Below are 20,858 nucleotides of genomic sequence, written 5' to 3' on the forward strand. Positions count from 1 at the left end.
CATAGTTACTGTAGCCTCTGACTTGAATTTTCGTGTGTCAAAATTACTACGTTAATGCTCATCCTTCTGGGTTATAATGACACTATTCCGTTTTTCTATTTAACGAGCCTTGTATAATTTTTCTCTCCTAATATACAATAAAGTATTTTGCGTATACAGTAAAACGTCAATTATCAAATAATGAGGGAGGGACACTTTAAGCTAACCAATCACAATTGATAGAGAAAAAATAAGAATATAAAAATATTAATTTTAATTATACTAAAATAGTAAAAAAAAAAGATTAGAGCATAGATATTTAATACATACAAATGATTAGAAAGAACGAAAACGTTGTCTAATTTATTAAAAAAGTAGTAGTCTTTTTTGCAATCTCTTATCATATATAGTATACTTTTTTAATAAAATATTTGCAATTTTCCGCTTAGATTACCATTTTTCTCCACTAGAGGGCAAATTGTAATTAGCAGACGCGACTGTTGCAGAATTGTTTATATACTTGGATCTGTACTAAATATCCGGTAAGTTATGAAATCAAAAAAAAAAAAAATTTAACGGAAAAAGATTTAAATGTAGTTTAACATTTATTATTATTAATTTTAAAATGCAAAGTTAATGTAGTTTCATCTTAATTTATTTATTTTACCGTATTAACAACTAAATATCTTGTTAAATAATTAAATAGTGATATTACAGCAGTTATATCAGTTTATCAGATTCTAACTATTTATTTTTCTATTTAGATTGCATTTAATTGTCTGCAGAATGGAATTTTATTTATAAAATTATTTATGAATATAGTAAATTTTTTCTTTGTCAGAGTTGTAATTGTAAACAAAGTTGATTTATAAAAAATATGTACAGTAATTCATTTATCTTCAGGTTTGTATTCTATAAAAACAAAATACATGAAGTACAGGTAATTTGAATTACAGAATTACTTTTTTAAATAATTCAATATGCTCTATTGTTAGTCATCATAATCCAGTCAAGGATTAAACAAATCATCTGTTCCAGCTTTTAATTGATCTTATGTAAAGTGACCAAATGTTCTGAATTAGATGGGGGCAGTCCTAATTTAAAACTCTTCTAAAAATAGCCTAATTTTTAAACTATTGAAAAAGTCCTGCTTTTAGACTGTTTCATAATTATATTCAAAAATTGTAAATCACTCACAAGTTAGTGTAAAAATTTTAATATCCAATTTTAATATCCAAAATTTAATATCCAATTATCTGAATTTACATTATTTTTTAGATACTTATCCACTTGTTCTAATCAACAAGTGGATAAGTATCAAATGGACTTTCTCAGCCTTTCCCTACCATGCTTCTCAACTATCTTTCCCATGCATGCTCTCTTCTACAGTTCTTTCCTTCTCTCAATGTGGCCAAACCATCATAGAGCAAATTTTCCTATCTTTTCAACCACATTTTTTTTCATCCCACATTTCTCTAGTACTTGTTTATTTATTTCAGGATTTTGTCAGTTTAATTTTACTATTGACTTTTCTTCATCTATGAAATACTTAAATAATATTATTTTTGCATAAACACTTCTTGATTGATAATATGGGATAAAACTGTTACAAGTATTAAACATTTTCTAATACAGTATAATCAGAAAAATTTTGCCAAAGCCTGAGAAGTTTGTTTTACATTATCAAAATATTAATGGATTTAACCATAATTGTTTTTATTTGTTTACTTTGAAAAATTACTTAAAACAATTATATTATCCATTTAGAGATAGAGAGGGATGTCATTACTGCATCCACTAGTATAATTAACAAAATAGTTTTTAGATACATTTGAAGGTTAAAGTCCAGATGCGTGTACCGTCATGACGGCTCATCTCTGATTCCAGCAAACAAAAGAAAGGAAACAGTGGGGATGCACGTTCTAACCTAACCTAACCTATTCTAATAAATTACCACAATTATTACCAACCAAATTATTAGAATAGGTTAGGTTAGAATGTGCGTCCCCACTGTTTGCTGGAATCAGAGATGAGCCGCCATGATGGTATACGTATCTAGACTTTAACCCATTTGAAATAACAGGTAGTAATATAAAATTAATATACACATTATTATTGACAAATATTACATTTATTTAAATATGACTAACATCAAGATTCTCTACGGCTGAGACCACAGTGAGTGCCATGGAGAATCTTCTACAGAAATGTGACTATATTTTGGAACCTTAGAACTCTGCTCGTAGCATGTGTGCAATTCACCTAGTCGTCTCCTTACTGTATCAGCAGCTGCATGTGCCAGTGGATATCGATTGGTTTTTGTCAAAAATCGGACAACACTACACCATTCTTCCTTCATGCACTGCTGGAGAGGCGTCGCCAATTTATCGGTCCGTTGTCTTCTATTCTCGCACATCACCAAGTTGCCATTCATAGTTACTGTAGCCTCTGACTTGAATTTTCGTGTGTCAAAATTACTACGTTAATGCTCATCCTTCTGGGTTATAATGACACTATTCCGTTTTTCTATTTAACGAGCCTTGTATAATTTTTCTCTCCTAATATACAATAAAGTATTTTGCGTATACAGTAAAACGTCAATTATCAAATAATGAGGGAGGGACACTTTAAGCTAACCAATCACAATTGATAGAGAAAAAATAAGAATATAAAAATATTAATTTTAATTATACTAAAATAGTAAAAAAAAAAGATTAGAGCATAGATATTTAATACATACAAATGATTAGAAAGAACGAAAACGTTGTCTAATTTATTAAAAAAGTAGTAGTCTTTTTTGCAATCTCTTATCATATATAGTATACTTTTTTAATAAAATATTTGCAATTTTCCGCTTAGATTACCATTTTTCTCCACTAGAGGGCAAATTGTAATTAGCAGACGCGACTGTTGCAGAATTGTTTATATACTTGGATCTGTACTAAATATCCGGTAAGTTATGAAATCAAAAAAAAAAAAAAATTTAACGGAAAAAGATTTAAATGTAGTTTAACATTTATTATTATTAATTTTAAAATGCAAAGTTAATGTAGTTTCATCTTAATTTATTTATTTTACCGTATTAACAACTAAATATCTTGTTAAATAATTAAATAGTGATATTACAGCAGTTATATCAGTTTATCAGATTCTAACTATTTATTTTTCTATTTAGATTGCATTTAATTGTCTGCAGAATGGAATTTTATTTATAAAATTATTTATGAATATAGTAAATTTTTTCTTTGTCAGAGTTGTAATTGTAAACAAAGTTGATNTAATTTCTAGCTTAGTGTTTGTTTTTTCATTTATATGTTTAAATACACTTTATAATTTTTATCATGCTCCACTATGGTTGTAAAGTGCTTATGTTAGGACTTTGTACATTGGGTGACATTGTCCATCTGTCAGATTTTCACACGCATGCGCAAAGACTTCACCTTTGTTACCTAAGTGTTATGCTTTGTTCAATCCATTTATTGTGCATGTACAAGGACATGTGCAATGACTTCAACTGTAAAAACTCTTATCAGACTTATATTTCTTCTTAGAATTGAAATAAGTCAATTGAAGTCCTTGTATAAATAATAATATTTATTCACATTCAATTCTTTTATTTCATATATTGAGCTTTAACTGGATTATTGTAAATTAAACACAAAAAACCTATTCCAGCAACTATTTTTTATTTTATCTTATGCTTTTGACTATCTGTGTAGCCATCATCAGGATCAAACACTTTGAATAGATTTCTTTAATGTTTAAATATTATGTTCTCAACCACTAGTTTAGAACATAATATTTAAACGTTTATGTCTATACACATTTCTCTAACTGCATTTACTAATAAATAAATAAATCTTAAAAACCTTTAAAATGCAGTCTTTTTATTACAGCATCTAACATTTCAGTCAGTTAATTGACCTTCTTCAGGAAAGAATCAAAAAAATTCTGATTTCTACTGATTCCAGAATTTATGAATTCTGGATTCTACTTGATTCCAAGAATTTATGAAATTTATTTTAAAAAAAATTAACGTTTGATTTGCTTTTGTGGAGCATGTTTTCAGATCAGCTTGACCAATTTTGTTTCTTTTTACAGTGTCTACTAACCTGACCTGATATTTCAACATTTATGTTTTGTTTATCCACTATCTGAAAGTAGAGCTTGCTATGAAACTTTTGAATGATATCAGCAGGGATTCTTAACCTTTTTCATGTATTGATCCCTTTTAAGAAAATAAATTTTTTCATAGACCCCCTTGTATATATTATTTTTTAGTACATTTTTTCATATTGAAAATGATAGTGAAAATATTTTCAAGAAGCTTTAAATGATTGTATTTACTAAATAATTAAACATTAAAATATTATACTGTACATGCATGTTCAATATGTATGCAATTTGCTCATCAACCCTGTTGGGAAACCTTGGTATAAAGCAAAGAAGCAATTCTCAATAATCTAAACCATGCTATTGCTGTAATTAATTGGACTATTTTTTGCTACTATTAATAGTTGATATTAAGTAATTTGGTATTAGAGGTAGACATTAGGTGCAATCTCTTATCAAAAGTAATAATTATAATAATTTAATATTTATTAAATCATTTTTAAAATAGTCTGGAAGAAAAGAATTGGACTGGAGTGCGATTCAAACCTGCAACCCCCACTTACAGTGAGATGTGCTGCCAGTTATACAGTACCACTCTGACCTTCAAGCAATTCTTACTTTCTTCCAGACTGTTCTAAAAATTATTTAATAAATATTAAATTATTATAATTATTAATTTCAATAAGAGATGGCATCTAATGCCTATGTCTATTACCAAATTACTGAATATCTAATTATTAATAGTAGCAAAAAATAACCTGATTAATTATGGCAATAGTTCGGTTTAGTATTAATACTTCAGGCTTTGGGATGTTTATATATATCAATGATCTATATGAGAAAAATATACAGCATTTCCAGACTCAAAATTAACTTACTAAATCATATCAAATAACACATAAAATCTAAAATAATACAAATATATAGTAAAAGCAGGAATGATATGATAAATACATAGCCTATATAAAGTAGAAATGTAAGTATGGGACAGTTAGTGAAACTACATTCAAAGTTGCTCTCCAGTAAGTAATTTTTAAGCTATGAAACTAGTTTCATCTCAAAAACCAGTCAAATCATCCATGATTATTGAAAAGAATGTTATATTTCTTTTTCTTAGGTAAAGATAACTTAATGGAACATCATGATTTCTACACCTATCAATCCATTCAAGCAATAGACTTTCATAATTAATGAAATCTATTACATTTGGATCATCGTAAAACGTTTGCTAAGCACTTGAAATTTTCCCTTCTTTCTTAAAATTAATGCATACCCCTCTCCTTGTTGCTTTGTAAATTTCTAGAGCTTTCTGTGTTTTAGCCTATTCCATTTGGATAGTATGTCCAACCATTGATGTTTCCATTTATGCCTCCAAAACAGGAGTGAAACCTAACTTTGAAGAAACTAGCCTTATTGGAAACATTATCCAAATGGAGCAGGCTAAAACAGAAAGAGCTCTAGAAATTTACAAAGAAAAATGGAGAGGGATATGCATTAATTTTAAGGAAGAAGGAAAAATTTCAAGCACTTGACAGACATTTATGATGATTCAAATGAAAACCAAAATAACTAATCTCATTAATTATGAAAGGGACATACATTAATTTATCAAACAATAGACTTTCCATTTTATCTATTATTAAATGCCAATTAAAGAGATTGGTTTGTTAATAGCATAACTAATAGAAACTCGCCAAATAAACCATTACCAGTTCACAACCAAACAGAAAAATTCTTTCTATGAATGTTTTCATCTATATGTAATAGACATCCTCAGGTATTGATGATATCGAACTAACGGCTAACAAAGCTGTTAGTTTGATATCGTCAATACCTGAGGATGTCTATTACATATAGATGAAAACATTCGTAGAAAGAATTTTTCTGTTTGGTTGTGAACTAGTAATGGTTTATTTGGCGAGTGTTATATAATTAAGTATCCAGTTTTTTGAAATACAGTACTAATAGAAACTTTAGCAGTTTTTGAGATTCTTTCTTTCTGTGTATAAATAGTCTGAATGGTTGACACAAGCAGACACAAGCAAACACAATGCCTTTATTTTATTTACTATGATTGAAACACTTAATTATGTCCAATTTTACACTAAGTAAATCACTTTTAAGAATTCTCTTAATTTTTTTACATGTTAAGATACATCTTGCTAATGGATGCACAAAATAAATTGACATAAAGCATAGATGCTCACACAGTTCAAAGCCACGATGGCTTGATGCTGAATGAAATTCCCGAGAAGTAGTTTGGAGACACTTATCGCTGATTGCTGTTCGAGGTACACAATGCCTCTAAAATAGTTTGCCACAAAACAAATGCTTAATGCTAATTTTTTCTTTTTACATTTTTATTGTAAAAACAAAATTTTTCTTTGATTTCTTTTGGTTAGAAAAAACATACTAATATAGGTCTTTCATAAAAGTGATGTGATGTATAACAATCTTTTGTAAAATGGGTAATATCTGTTTAGTCTACTTGATGTTTTCTTTTGAATGCACTATTTCATGTTCTGTAGGAGGTTTGCTTCTACTCAAACATTTCATATGACTGAGGTCAACATAGTTTTATATAGAATCATAATTACAAAGATATAAAAATTTATTTTATTAACTGAATGTTCAGTATTAATATAAAATTCACTCTCAATCTGAATTAATTAATGTTTGTATTTGTAAAAATTTCAAATTAACAGGGTTATATCTAAGAAATGGAAGAAAAAGAACTACATATAAAAGCACATAATTAATCTTCAACTTACAAACTCCTAATTTATGAACATCCATTTAATAGTCAAAGCTAGTGAGTGTATTAAAAAAGTTATTTTTGAGTCCAGAAAACAATCAGTTGCAATTCCTAAAGGTTTGGTACAATAATTAAATGTTAAATATATACTGTAATGGGCAATACACACACACACACTATATAACACTAACTGGTAATTTCATCCATGTTTAATAATAATTCATATAATTTTATGTTGTTAGCAACCCAAAGACAAAATTGAAACTAACATTCTGCAGAGATGCTTGATTCAGAAAGTTATTCATTACCTGCATATGTTCATGAATGTGTATTAATAAGTAAATAAGTAATTAAAGTATGAAATGTTAGTTTGAAATGTAATGCACATGAAAAGTGTAACTGTATTGTATTACAATATATAAGCACAATAATTTATTTTAATAAACTGAGTGATTATAATTAAAGTAATCCTATTCACTGCAGTCTAGAGAGCTATTTAGCAGTCAAATGTAACCAGATTTGATATGGTGATATTTCAGGACATACTGAAGACATTTTCATAAAAAAAGTTAGTGCCAAAATTCACCACTGTGGAATTTTTGAAACTTTGGATTCTAATTTATTTGATTTTTTGTTATGAGAACACTTAAAAGTGTGGTCTATTGAGGACATGTTTCAATTTGGCAGCAATAAGCCAAAAACATTGTTCATTGCCTTCATGTTTTAAATTTTCAGAATGGAGAACACTCCATTCTGAAAGTGCCACACTGGCACATTTTGCTGCTAATTTTTTCTATCGAATGTCTTTAGCATACCATATCAAATTTGTTTGCCTTTGGACTGCTAAATATCTATCTATACAGTGTTGAATATGGATATTTTAATTATGATCATTTAGTACATACATATTGCAATATTATATTGGCTAATGTGCAGTCTTGAGAATAGCTATTATTACTATAATTTATTATGTCTGACTTAAGATTGGCATCCTGGAATGGAATTCTGTAATAAGTCAAGAACTATGTGTATTTTAAAAAATTCTTTTATACAGAAATACCTCGACTTACGTTACCCCGACTTACGCGAACCAGGAGTTACGCGATTTTCAAATCTCGTCGATTCGTCTTTTGTTTGAGCGCTACGCAATTCTTGATTACTCACTCTCCCCACACTATTGTTCAGCTTACATGTTCGGACGTGTCGCGCGGAATCGACGCATAGCTACAATTTATTTTGTGTTATTTATTTCTGTGTTTGTTATATCTATGGAGACTCGAGAGACTCTATGTGGTGATTTCTTGTAACCGTAAACGAATCAAAGACCAGATAAGATTAACGAAAACATTTATTAGCTTACATACATCCGACTTGGATTTTACACAAATTGCGAAATTATACCCTGACTTACGCGAATTCGACTTACGCGGTTATCGCTCGGTTCCATCTATCGCGTAAGTACGGGGTATTACTGTACTATATTTGGTGTAGGCTATATATTTATATTAAAATATGTAAATGCATATTAATTTTACAAATATGTTGTTTTTAAAAAATATTTTGTGATTTCTGTTTTTGACTGAAACATTTAGCAAATAATGAACAAAATTGGTTTGGATTTTATTGTAAACAGAGTTCTATGATTGATTTTGGTATCTGGCCTGAGAATGACATCTATGAATTTATAGTATTTTCTATAAAATATTGTAATTAATATTGTATAATTGAATTACGGTAGAGCATCGATTATCCGACTCAATTGGGGACTGGGGTTGGTTGGATAATTGAAAAGTCGGATAACCGAAAAGTATGAAAAAATCCATTATTAGTGTAGTATATTATTATATCCCATGTAATTAGTATATTAGTATATCGGTATTAACCTACTTCGTGTTGAATTTTCATCAATGTTAAGCCTAACAAAAATTTTTTTAAAATAATAATCGTCACTATTATATCGTTAAAAATTAGAAAATTAAGCCTCGTTTAAATACTGGCTCCCTTTCATGGTCGAGCCAGTGTTGCCAGCTAAAACATTTAAAAATAATATTAAAGTAGCCAAGACATAGCCAAATATTGTAGCGCCACATCACTAGCGGATATCTGAATTTGCCGACTAGAACGCGGTCGGTTAACTGAGGTGATGGTTAATCGGGGGTCAGATAATCGATGCTCTACTGTATTTCTAAAAGAAATAATAAACACCATTAATTTTCCAGCAGTCATTTATGTTACTAGTTACTAATAATTGAAGAAATATCTTCAGATTCAAAGCATGCAATGCAATTTACTTATATAAATTGTATTGTAAGATTTGAATCTGAAGATGGATTTTCAATATTATAACTGTTATAAAAATAGCCTAAAATTTAACTGAATAGAATTAAAGTGTCAAAATGATAGCTATCAGAAATTTCTAATAGAATATTTTCAGACATTCATGTTTAATATCAATGCTTTTAACTGCAAAGTAATTTATTATAACTGTTTATGTAATTAAAAGTAACTGACATTGGATTAGGATGTTTGTATGCATTTCTTGTAAAATTTATATTCTACATTTGCATATATTTTGTTTTTATTTTACATGATTGCTATTTCCCTTATTTAACTAATTTACTCTTTCTTTAACATTTCCAAATAGAATTTATTTTTGTTTTCAGAATTCTTTCTTCATTTAGACAAGCAATAAATTTTATAATTCAAAATTAGAAGATATCAACTATAATCATATAATTTAAACAAAAATTAATCTTTAATATAATTGTTAATTTTAAATATAACATGGTTATAATATTAAATCCTAACAAATAAAAATAATGAAAGTTTTATTAATAAATATTAGTATTTACATTAGCCTTTTAATAATTATAGAATAAAATGTGGAATAAATGGAAATCAATCTTGAATACTGCCAAACCACTGTTTTTTATTGGGTTACAAACAAACAGATATAAGACAAAGTTACTTAGGTAAGATTCATTATGTTTTTAATACTAATTATGTTAAGTAAATTATATTAAGAATTTTTTTTGTAAGTTATAAATTTAATACAAAATTCTAAAAAATGTTTTATACTTTTTTTAGTTAGTTATTTAGATACTGTGCTTATTTTTAATATAAAAATAAATTAAATCATTTAAGTAAATAAAGTACGTAATTAACTATGTTTAATTAATCTAACTTTAAATTTGCTATTGTTATTAAATTTTTCCTTTTTATTCTGTTATGTTTTTATTTGGTTTAATACTCTTGTAAGAAAGATACCTTTGTAATTTCTATACTGTACATATATTTTTGTTTATAAATAAACAAATGAACTTGAAACATTATTTACCTGATCATCAATAATACATAATGCTCATTATTTTTAAGGAGTTAATTTACTATTTGAAAATTTAATGATAAGATGTTTTTGACACTGGATCTGTCAATGAAAACATTTCATCATCAAGTATTCAAATAATAAATTAATTCCTTGAAAATTACTATCATTGTATATTATTGATCATATAAAATAGAAATGCTCATCAACAAAGAATTCACTGTACAGTCAACTTGCTTTAAACACAATTAAAGTGAATTTTGTTGTTGCCTTGGCAAAACGCCTTGTCACAGAATTAATTTTCACACAATAAAATAAACAAAAATTTTGCCAGAATTTATTAAACTGATGAATCTGAGCCCTAACTTTTTGGCTCTATGGAGGACTTATCACACACTATTGATGTCAGAGAAATCACACAGAAGTGGGTAGATACAGGTTTATTATGACAATGGTATGCATTTCAGACAGGCTATCTGTTCTTTTTCAGCTATATTTGTTATAAGTTGGTGGGCTTACAGGTGTCTACAAAAATACAAGTGGTTTTTATTAAAAACATTTGGGTTTATGATTAAAATAGTTCAAAATTATGTCTTTTTTATACATAAAAGATTCATTCTATTTACATTCCATTACACACATTAGCAACAAAATAGAATATGTATACCATGTATTTTGTTGCTAATATGTGTAATAGAATGTAAATAAAATGAACCTTTTAAATATGTATAAAAAACATAATTTACAAAACTGCAAAACTACAAAAAAAAAAACAAAAAACTGCTTGTATTTTTGTAGATGCCTGTATACCCACCAAACTGTAACAAATACGACTAAAGAGGGACAAACAGCCTGTCCAAAATACATACCATCATTATAATAAACTTGTGTCTACCCACTTTGTGATTACTTCGACAATGTCAAAAGTCTTTGATAAGTCCTCCATAGAGAAAAAATTAGGGCTCATAGATTCATATTTGAACATAAGGACAAAAAGCAAATTACCAATCATTAAACTGAACTGTAAATTATTTTCACAACCCCAAGAAATAACTCTATTTCCAATAAAGGTTGCTTTTTATACTTTTCAAAGTGAACAATAAAAAGTGGTACTGTAATAAATGTTTTATTTTGAGTGGAATAATTTTCCTCTAGTAAGCAAAGATGGATTGTAGACCAATTTAAACATCTGGTTTTAGTAGACCATTCTACTGTACTCAGAAAATAGGGGTAAAAGTTTAAGGACATCCACCCCTTTAATTAAATTGATGTGGTCTCATACAAACAAGTGCTACTTTGCATATTGGGAGTGCATACAGTGATGCCAGGTTTGGCTACTTTGTGCTAAATTTGGCTCCTTTTTTACTCTTTTGGCAACAAAAAATGTTTCTACTTTTTCAAAATCTTCAAAAGAAAAAATCACATATTTCTTTTAGCCTTATTTTGTTTAACAACTCTGATATACTGTACTGCTCCACACTTATATCCAAATACCATCTCCTACTCATTTTGTTTGATTTGAAAATCATTTAGATCATTTATTAAACTTTATTTAGTAAACATATAAATAACACCTTATCTTTGCCGAGAAATATATTTATTTCAAAAAACAAGCATTTTCAGTCTGATTTACAGGTCATCATCAGGTTGAGAACGAAATTGGAATTAAAACATTCCATTAATAGAATACAAAATTCAAATTAAAAACCAAATAAGCAATGGAATAACATAAAAAATAAATAAAATTTAAAAATTAAATAACCAACGGACTAACAAAAAATAAAAATAAAAAATATGTACATAGAAGTATTAAGAAATACAATTACTAACACCTCTAATAAAATTACTGTTTTAACTGGTTAGAGTTTTTAGTAAATTTTTTAACCATAAACTTCCGTGCAGAGGGAAGACTTTCAGCATCCCTCGCATTCAAACAGTCTTCTTTTAGTTTACTCCTATAAATCTGAATCTTTTCAGCAGTCAGTGCCAAAGATGGGGAAGATAAAAGTTTGATGGTGGCTGCCTCGTTCCATTTGACTACAGAGCCTTGTGTTTGTGCCATTTGGGACAAAATTGTTGCATTAGACTCCTTTCTGATATTATAACTATGTTCCTTGAGTCTAAGTCCCAAACTCCTGGTGGTTACTCCAATATAATCTTTTTTAGTATCCAATTGCATATTCTCATAAGGAATTCTATAAACTCCTGCTTTCTCCTCTGACTTTATACTATATTTATCATTTCTGAGGATTTTGTATAAATTTGGGGCCCTCTGTATAAGCATTCTCAAACATTTTCTTTCATAATGCTATTCATACTTTCATTATAGGTAAATTTCATGACTGCAGTGGGAACACTTTTAAATGATCTTTTTTTGGTGTTTGTCTCATGCTTCTTAACCATTCCTAGAATTGTGCTTTTTTGGTAATCCATGGTCTGGGCTACGTTCATTATTCTATCTATTTCTTTAATCCTGTCTTGGATTCTGTCACAATACAAAAATGCCCTTTTTATTAAAGCTCAGAAAGCTGCAATTTTATATTTATACAGATCCTTGGATTGGAAGGGAATATACAATGGGCTGTGGGATGGTTTAATAAAAACGCTAGTGGATAAATGGCCTTTTCTGAACTTGATACTGATGTCTAGAAAATGCACATCTAAGGAACTCTTCTGTTCTAATCTTAAACTAAGGCCATCATTATTATCATTGATCTTAACCATAAAATCCTTAATCCTGTTATTTTTCCATATTATAAGTAGGTCATCAACATATCTGCTAAAATAAATGACATCCTCCTTGAAATTGTGACAAATTCTTCTTTCTAGCCTCCTAACTACCAATTCACACAGGATCCCTGAGAGCGGGCTTCCCATAGGGACCCCTCTTCTCTGCCTGTAAATCTGTCCATTAAAAGTGAAACAAGATTCATGGCATACCAATCTAGCCAGTTCCTCTACTTTGTTGGTGTAACTAAGCAACTCTGAGCTCTTGCTGTATAAGAAATTCAAAAGTGCCTCCACACATGATTCTATCTTTACTGAAGGATAAATGTTTTCATAGTCGAAAACAGTTGCAACTTCATCTTCCATTAACAAAATATTTTGTAGATCTTTGACAACATTCATAGGATCACGTGCAACTAGAGTATCCGTGTCCAGCTGCGAGGATAAATATTCATGTAACTTCTTTTCTAATATAAATGTGAGTCTCCTGCATTTCTCTACAACTTGTCTTATTTCTTTACCGGCTTTGTGTACCTTAGCAAAAGCAAACAATCTAGGTGTTCCAGGTCTAGGTTTCCTGCATTTTTTGAGAAAAGGCAAAACTGTGGAAAGTTTAATTAATTAATTAAAGAACCTCTAGTTTCCTAACTCTTCTATCCAAACTTCCAATTATCTTGCTTTTGACATTTTCACATTCTGTCTTTTCGATGTAATCCAGTAGTACTTTGTTGTAAGTAAGCCTTTTCATGATAACCAATTGCTTACTTTTGTCAGCCCTAGTCAACACCAAATCATTGTGCTTTAACCAATCCTTAGTGAGTTGGATGTCACTGCTTCTAATACCTCCCATTTGGTTTCTCTTCCTGTTGTTAATGACTGCTTTCTATGTGAAGAACTGTAAGGTCTCGTTTTATGCAGTGGATACGTTCTACAGAAAAGTGCATATAAAAAATTCGCATAAAAAAAGGCTTTACTTGCCTTGAAAAAGTAGGGATACGTTCCGTAATTTTGTAAAATCGCATAAAACCAAAACAATGAGTTAAAATTAACTTAAAACCGCATAAAATTACAGTTTATACCTTTTAATGCGAAACTCAGAATGATGTAATAGTGACTTGTCGATGGTAAGTATCATGTACAAGGGGAATCCCCGAATTGCAAAAGCTCAGTCTAAAAACAAATCACTGACATCTGGATGTGAAGAGTTAATTAAAACCCCTTTAGTTCCTCGCTTGAGTTAACTCTGGCAGGTTACATAGTGTTAAATAAAACACGGTCCTTAAGGCTTTTTGAAATTTTTTTTTTTTTGAATTTTTGGAATGTTTTTTAAGTCTCCAAATTTTAAAAAAATATTTAAAAATATACGGCCAGCTAGTGTTCACCCTACTTTAAACCCTTGTCCTCTCGCGACGTCTATGAGAATGCCCTGGGAAATCCAACTCCAGCTGTGTTCAAGGTCATCCAGATGTGTAAACAATGACTCATCGGTGTTAAATTTCACAGAAGGGCGAGACAAAGGAAGTTAAACTTTGAAGCTTTTTCTTCAAAATTAACACATTTGTTTCGTTTTTTTCAGTTTTAAGTATTTTTTATGTTTAATTACATTTATATCAAAAATTGCTAGGAACTAAAGTGATTAAGGTAGATCTAGCTGTCCTTTACATCCATAAACGTTATATGTCAGTGGAACAAATGGAGTGAGCTTTGAGCGTTCCACGATTTTTGGAGACTGTCTATACGCGGGCTTCCTAAACAAGCCTATACGTATGTTTGCCCAAGAAATTTTTGGATGAAATACAAACCGCACAACTTCAAAATCGCATAAAAATAATCCGCATAAAAAGAGACCTTACAGTACTTCTTTTCTAAAGCATCTAGCCCAACAATGCCCCTTTCAATTTCCTGTATGGAGGTTTCCCAATTCATAGCATCTGCTGGGACAAAATTTGGGCCTTTTTTTAGAAACTCCTTGATCCTTGCCGGTACTTCTATTTGGTCCCATACGTGGAAAGCAATAAGATTTTTCTTGGTATTTCTACTAATTTGTTTGTGTATAATCTATTTTAATTTCATCTCATAATTACTAGTATTGATAGAATTCCTATGGACAGCTTCAGTTAGGTTGACAACCCTCTTATTAACATTGACTAGTTTCTCTTGTCCTCATTATATATGGTGTTTTCTAAGTTAACGAGTTCATTCAATAATCCAAATTTTCTGTTTTTTGCTATTCAGATAGACTTTGAGGCAAGCCAAACCAGCTGAAATTCAGGTTTTGCAAACACAAGGCTCTTTAGTCAAATGGAATGAGGCAGCCATCATCAAACCTTTATCTTCCCCCATCTTTGGCGATGACTGCTGAAAAGATTCAGATTTATAGGAGTAAACTAAAAGAAGGCTGTTTGAATGCGAGGGATGCCGAAAGTCCTCCCTCTGCACGGAAGTTTATGGTTAAAAAATTTACTAAGAACTCTAACCAGTTAAAACAGTAATTTTATTAGAGGTGTTAGTAATTGTATTTCTTAATACTTCTATGTACATATTTTTTATTTTTATTTTTGTTAGTCTGTTGGTTATTTAATTTTTAAATTTTATTTATTTTTTATGTTATTCCGTTGCTTATTTGGTTTTTAATTTGAATTTTGTATTCTATTAGTGGAATGCTTTAATTCCAATTTCATTTTCAACCTGATGATGGCCTGTAAATCAGACTGAAAATGCTTGTTTTTTGAAATAAATATATTTCTCGGCAAAGATAAGGTGTTATTTATATGTTTGGTGATTTGCTGAGTACTTTATGATAATATTTATTTAGTAAATTAATTCATAATATTATAATTTAGAGACTTTAATTGTCTAGTAATCCTTAACTCCAAAAATTATACAACCTTGATCATGACATTGATAATAAAGCAAACTGACTACTGTTTCCCTAGTGATTAGTATTAATGCAAGTTCACTGTATACACTATCTGGCCAAAAGTATCCGGACACCCAGTGGTATGGACTCGGAGAGTCCTGAGGCATATACAGTAGACCCCCTATAACTACAGTGACCATATTTTTTGGGGGAAAATAAAGGACATATCGAAGAAAATCAAAAAATATCTCATAAGTTTATAACATTTATTACGAAAATAGTAGCATACAACAATGCATACATTAAAATTTTAAACAATTTCAATTATTACACATACACACATTGTAAAAAATTTAAATAACATTAATTTTGATACTTTTGAGTAGAATTAATTTTTTATAGCGCCGTTTCACGCTTTAAAGTCATAAAATTCCATACAGTTCATTTGAAAGTTGTATTTGATGGAAATACATGCTTCTAATGTGCTTACTTTTAAATCAGTTTTTTCATTCGTCCATCTGTTATTCACCAATAAAAATATTCATTCAACGGGGGCATTAGATCCAAGGAGACAAAATTCTACGATTTTACAAATGTTTTTGAAAACAATTTCTTTTGCTGTAAAATGTTCAAAAATCTCAATCCACCTTTGATGGCAGGGCACCTATTCTGTCATCATTCTTCGATCTTTTCGTTTGTGACATATTTTTTTACACATGAAACTTCATCAAATAATTCACCATCGAGTATATTTACGGACCAATGATTCGAAATAAAGATATAGCTTATCTCTACTTTTGCCCACAAAGGGATTTCGCATAATGTGATCCATTCAAACACCTCTATTTCAATAAAAAAACATGTCCCAATTATTTAGATAATCTATGCACGTTTGATAAAATGTGTACACAGCATCATTGCATTTTTGGCTTGTATATTTTCTGATTTTTCTAATGCTAAAACCACTTTTCTAATAACAATAGGAAGAAACCCATGGTACTGTCAGTGGGCCATTTGGTTGGCGACACACTGCACTATTGCGCTCTATGTAGCAATGCAACACTGGTCATGATGGCGTATACAAAACAAACTTATTCAATATATTATTAAAAAAATTTTTTTTAAACTTTGCATGAACATTACAAAATAAAGGACAAAATGTTTATTTTAGAAAATAAATAAAGTTAAAGGACAGAGCAGTGAAATAAAGGACTGGCCTCTTAAATAAAGGACGTATGGTCACTGTACCTATAACGCTTAGATACCACGTTATACGAATTTCACGTTGCAGGAATCCTTAAATACATGAGCCAATCGCAGCCCGACACATGTGAAGTTTATGGACTACGGCTGTCTGAAAAGTTTTCTTCCATAAAATTAATCAATTCTAGACTAATTTGACTCAACATTTCCAAAACACGTATAATTTTTTGGGAATAATCCGTATAAACTATGCAATAAACAAAAAATTGTAGGCTTGCTTACCGAGTGTACACCGTTTGACGTTGCCATTGCTTAAGCTTGTTTTTGTCGCAGAGCAGCACACCAAATGTTGGCCGCAATTTCTGATAAGTTATTTTTCTGCGAAAAATTCATTGAACTTTGGAGATATCATTAATATAAATAATTTTAATGGCCGTTGAATAAGAAATGTATAAAATTACTGTACTGTATTAGACTTACGTTACTTAATTTACATACTGTACAGAAGATAGTAAACTCAACTTACCCGCCTAAACTCTTAGTAGCGTGGTGCTGGACGGCAGAAAGTAGTTTGGCTGCTCGTCCACTATTGGTCCAGATTCGACCAATCCTGTCATGACACGAGTCGGCGACAATGTTTTATGAGTACCTTTTAGCGTATTTATACGAATACTGTCGCAATTTTTTCACCACGTTATAGGAATCTCCGTTATAGGAACTGCGTTATAGGGGGTCTACTGTATTAATATGATGTTGGTCCTCCTTTCGCATTGATGACAGCCTGCACACGTCTGGGGAGACTTTTCACTAGTTTTTGATAGGTGGCCATCAGAATTGACTTTCAGGCGTCAATCACAGCTGAAGTGAGTGCTGGCAGTGAGGATGGTCGATGTGGCTGGCTACATAATCTGTGTCTTAATTCGTACCAAAGGTGTTCTATGGGATTTAGATCGGGGATCTGAGAAGGCTGGTCCAGTTTTTGAACACCCATTTCATCAAACCATGCCTGCGCAAGTTTGCTGTGTGAATGGAGCAGTTATCCTGCTGGAAGAGAAATGGGCCTTCCCCAAAATATTGCCATAGAGTTGGGAGAGCAGCATTGTCCAGAATGTCCACATACATCTTAGAGTTCATGTTTCCAACCACAGGAACTAAGGGACCCAGGCCAAACCATGAAAAATACCCCCCACAACACAATGCTGCCACCACCAAACTTTACAGTCGATACAATGCAGTCATATAAGAAGCGCTCGCTGGGAATCCACCAAACCCAGATACCTCCATTGGACTGCCAGATTGTAAAGCGAGATTCATCATTCCAAAGAACATATACATATACTTAACACCTTATTCTTGCCGAGAAATATAATTTATTTGAAACAAACAAACGTTTTCAGTCTGATTCACAGGCCATCTTCAGGTTTAGAATACATTTGAATTAAAATTCCATCAATGGAATACAAAATTCAAATTCAAAATTAAATAAGGTACAATTAAAACAAAATATTAAATAACCAACATAAAACAAAAATAAAAATATAAAAACAAAAAATATATAAAAATGCAACAAATGAATATATAAGTATTAATAAATGCAATTACTAAGACATTCAATAAAACTACTATATTGATTGGTTAGAGCCCTTATTAAACTTCTTAACCATAAACTTCCATGCAGAGGGAAGACTTTCTGCGTCCCTCGCATTTAGACAGCCTTCTTGTAATCTACTCCTATAAATCTGCAACTTTTCCGCTGTCAACGCCAAAGATGGAGAAGATAAAGGATTTATGATGGTCGCCTCATTCCATTTGACTATAGCTCCTGGTGCTTGTGCCATTTGGGACAAAATTGTTGCATTAGACCCCTTTCTGATATTATAACTATGCTCCTTGATTCTAAGCCCTAAACTTCTAGTGGTTACTCCAATGTAGTCTTTTTTAACGCCCAATTGCATGTTCTCATACGGAATTTTATAAACCCCTGCTTTCTCTTCTGACCTTATATCATCTTTATCATTCCTGAGGATTTTGTATAAATTAGGGGCCCTTTTTATAAGCATCCTCGAACCTTTTCTGTGTGCAATCTCTTTCATGACTGTATTCATACTTTCATTATATGTAAATTTTACGATTCTATTGGGAGCATTTTTAAAACACCCTTTCTTGATGTTGGCTTCATATTTCCTAATTATTCCCAGAATTGTACTTTTTTGGTAACCTAGGGTCTTGGCTACGTTTATTATTCTATTTATTTCTTTCCTCCTGTCTTGTACTCTTTCACAATATAAAAATGCCCTTCTTATTAAAGCTCTGAAAGCTGCAATTTTATATTTATACGGATCCTTGGATTGGGAGGGAATATACAATGGGCTGTGGGATGGTTTAATAAAAACGCTAGTGGACAGGTGGCCTTTTTTGAATGTAATATCGATGTCGAGAAAATGCAGATTCAAGGAACTCTTCTGCTCCAATCTTAAAGTAAGGCCATCATTGTTATCATTGATCTTATCCAAAAAATCCTTAATTCTGCTGTTATTTCTCCATAATATAAGTAGGTCATCAACGTATCTGCTAAAATACATGATATCCTCCTTAAAACCATGAAAAATTCTTCTTTCCAGTCTCCTAACTACCAATTCGCATAGGATCCCTGAGAGCGGGCTTCCCATAGGGACCCCTCTTCTCTGTCTGTAGATCTGTCCATTAAAAGCGAAACAAGATTCACGGCAGACCAAACTAGTCAAACTCTCTACTTCTTCAGTATAACTAAGCAATTCCGAGTTATTACAGTATAAGAAATCCAATAGCGCCTCCTCGCACGATTCTATCTTTACTGACGGATACATGCTTTCATAGTCGAAAACAGTTGCAACTTCATCTTCCATTAATGCTATATTTTGCAGATCCTTAACCACCTTCATAGGATCAAGTGCAACTAGAGTATCTGTGTCTAGCTGAGAGGATAAATACTCATGCAACTTCTTTTCTAACACAAACGTGGGACCTCTGCATTTCTCTACAACCGGTCTTATTTCTTTACCGGTTTTATGCACCTTAGCGAAAGCAAATAACCTAGGTGTTCCAGGTCTAGGGTTCCTGCATTTCTTGAGAAAAGGCAAAGCTTTGGAAAGTTTAGAGACCTCTAGCTTCCTGACCCTTCTATCCAAGCTTCCAATAAAATTGCTGTTGATCTTTTCACACTCTGTCTTTTCGATGTAATCCATTAGTGCTTCGTTATACGTACGCCTTTTCATGATGACTAGTTGTTTACTTTTATCTGCCCTAGTCAACACCAAATCATTCTGCTTTAACCAATTCTTAGTGAGCCGGATGTCACTACTTCCAATATCTTGCTTTCGGTCCCTCTGTCTGTTGTTAAGGACTGCTTTCCATCTGAAGTACTCTTTTTCTAAATCGTCTAGCCCAACAATGCCCCTTTCAATTTCCTGTACTGAGGTTTCCCAATTCATGGCCTCCACTGGAACAAAATTTGGGCCTTTTTTTAGAAGCTTCTTGATCTTTTCTGGTACTTCTATTTAGAAGTTTAGGGCTTAGAATCAAGGAACATAGTTATAATATCAGAAAGGGGTCTAATGCAACAATTTTGTCCCAAATGGCACAAGCACCAGGAGCTATAGTCAAATGGAATGAGGCGACCATCATAAATCCTTTATCTTCTCCATCTTTGGCGTTGACAGCGGAAAAGTTGCAGATTTATAGGAGTAGATTACAAGAAGGCTGTCTAAATGCGAGGGACGCAGAAAGTCTTCCCTCTGCATGGAAGTTTATGGTTAAGAAGTTTAATAAGGGCTCTAACCAATCAATATAGTAGTTTTATTGAATGTCTTAGTAATTGCATTTATTAATACTTATATATTCATTTGTTGCATTTTTAT

General features: G+C 31.0%; 1 protein-coding gene across 1 annotated transcript in view; it reads left to right on the plus strand.

Annotated features, from left to right (window-relative positions):
* The first annotated feature begins 476 nt into the window (after window positions 1-476).
* Window positions 477-20,858, plus strand: part of LOC111625863 — a 35,357-nt gene continuing 14,975 nt past the window's right edge. The window contains exons 1-2 of the mRNA XM_023369102.1: window positions 477-521; window positions 9,722-9,819. Coding sequence (XP_023224870.1) covers window positions 9,728-9,819 — 92 coding nt within the window. The 5' untranslated portion in view covers window positions 477-521; window positions 9,722-9,727. The remainder of the gene's footprint in view (window positions 522-9,721; window positions 9,820-20,858) is intronic.

The sequence above is a fragment of the Centruroides sculpturatus genome, unplaced genomic scaffold (assembly GCF_000671375.1).
Source record: "Centruroides sculpturatus isolate CEXI.00-Female unplaced genomic scaffold, Cexi_2.0 scaffold319, whole genome shotgun sequence".
NCBI classification, from domain to species: Eukaryota; Metazoa; Arthropoda; class Arachnida; order Scorpiones; family Buthidae; genus Centruroides; species Centruroides sculpturatus.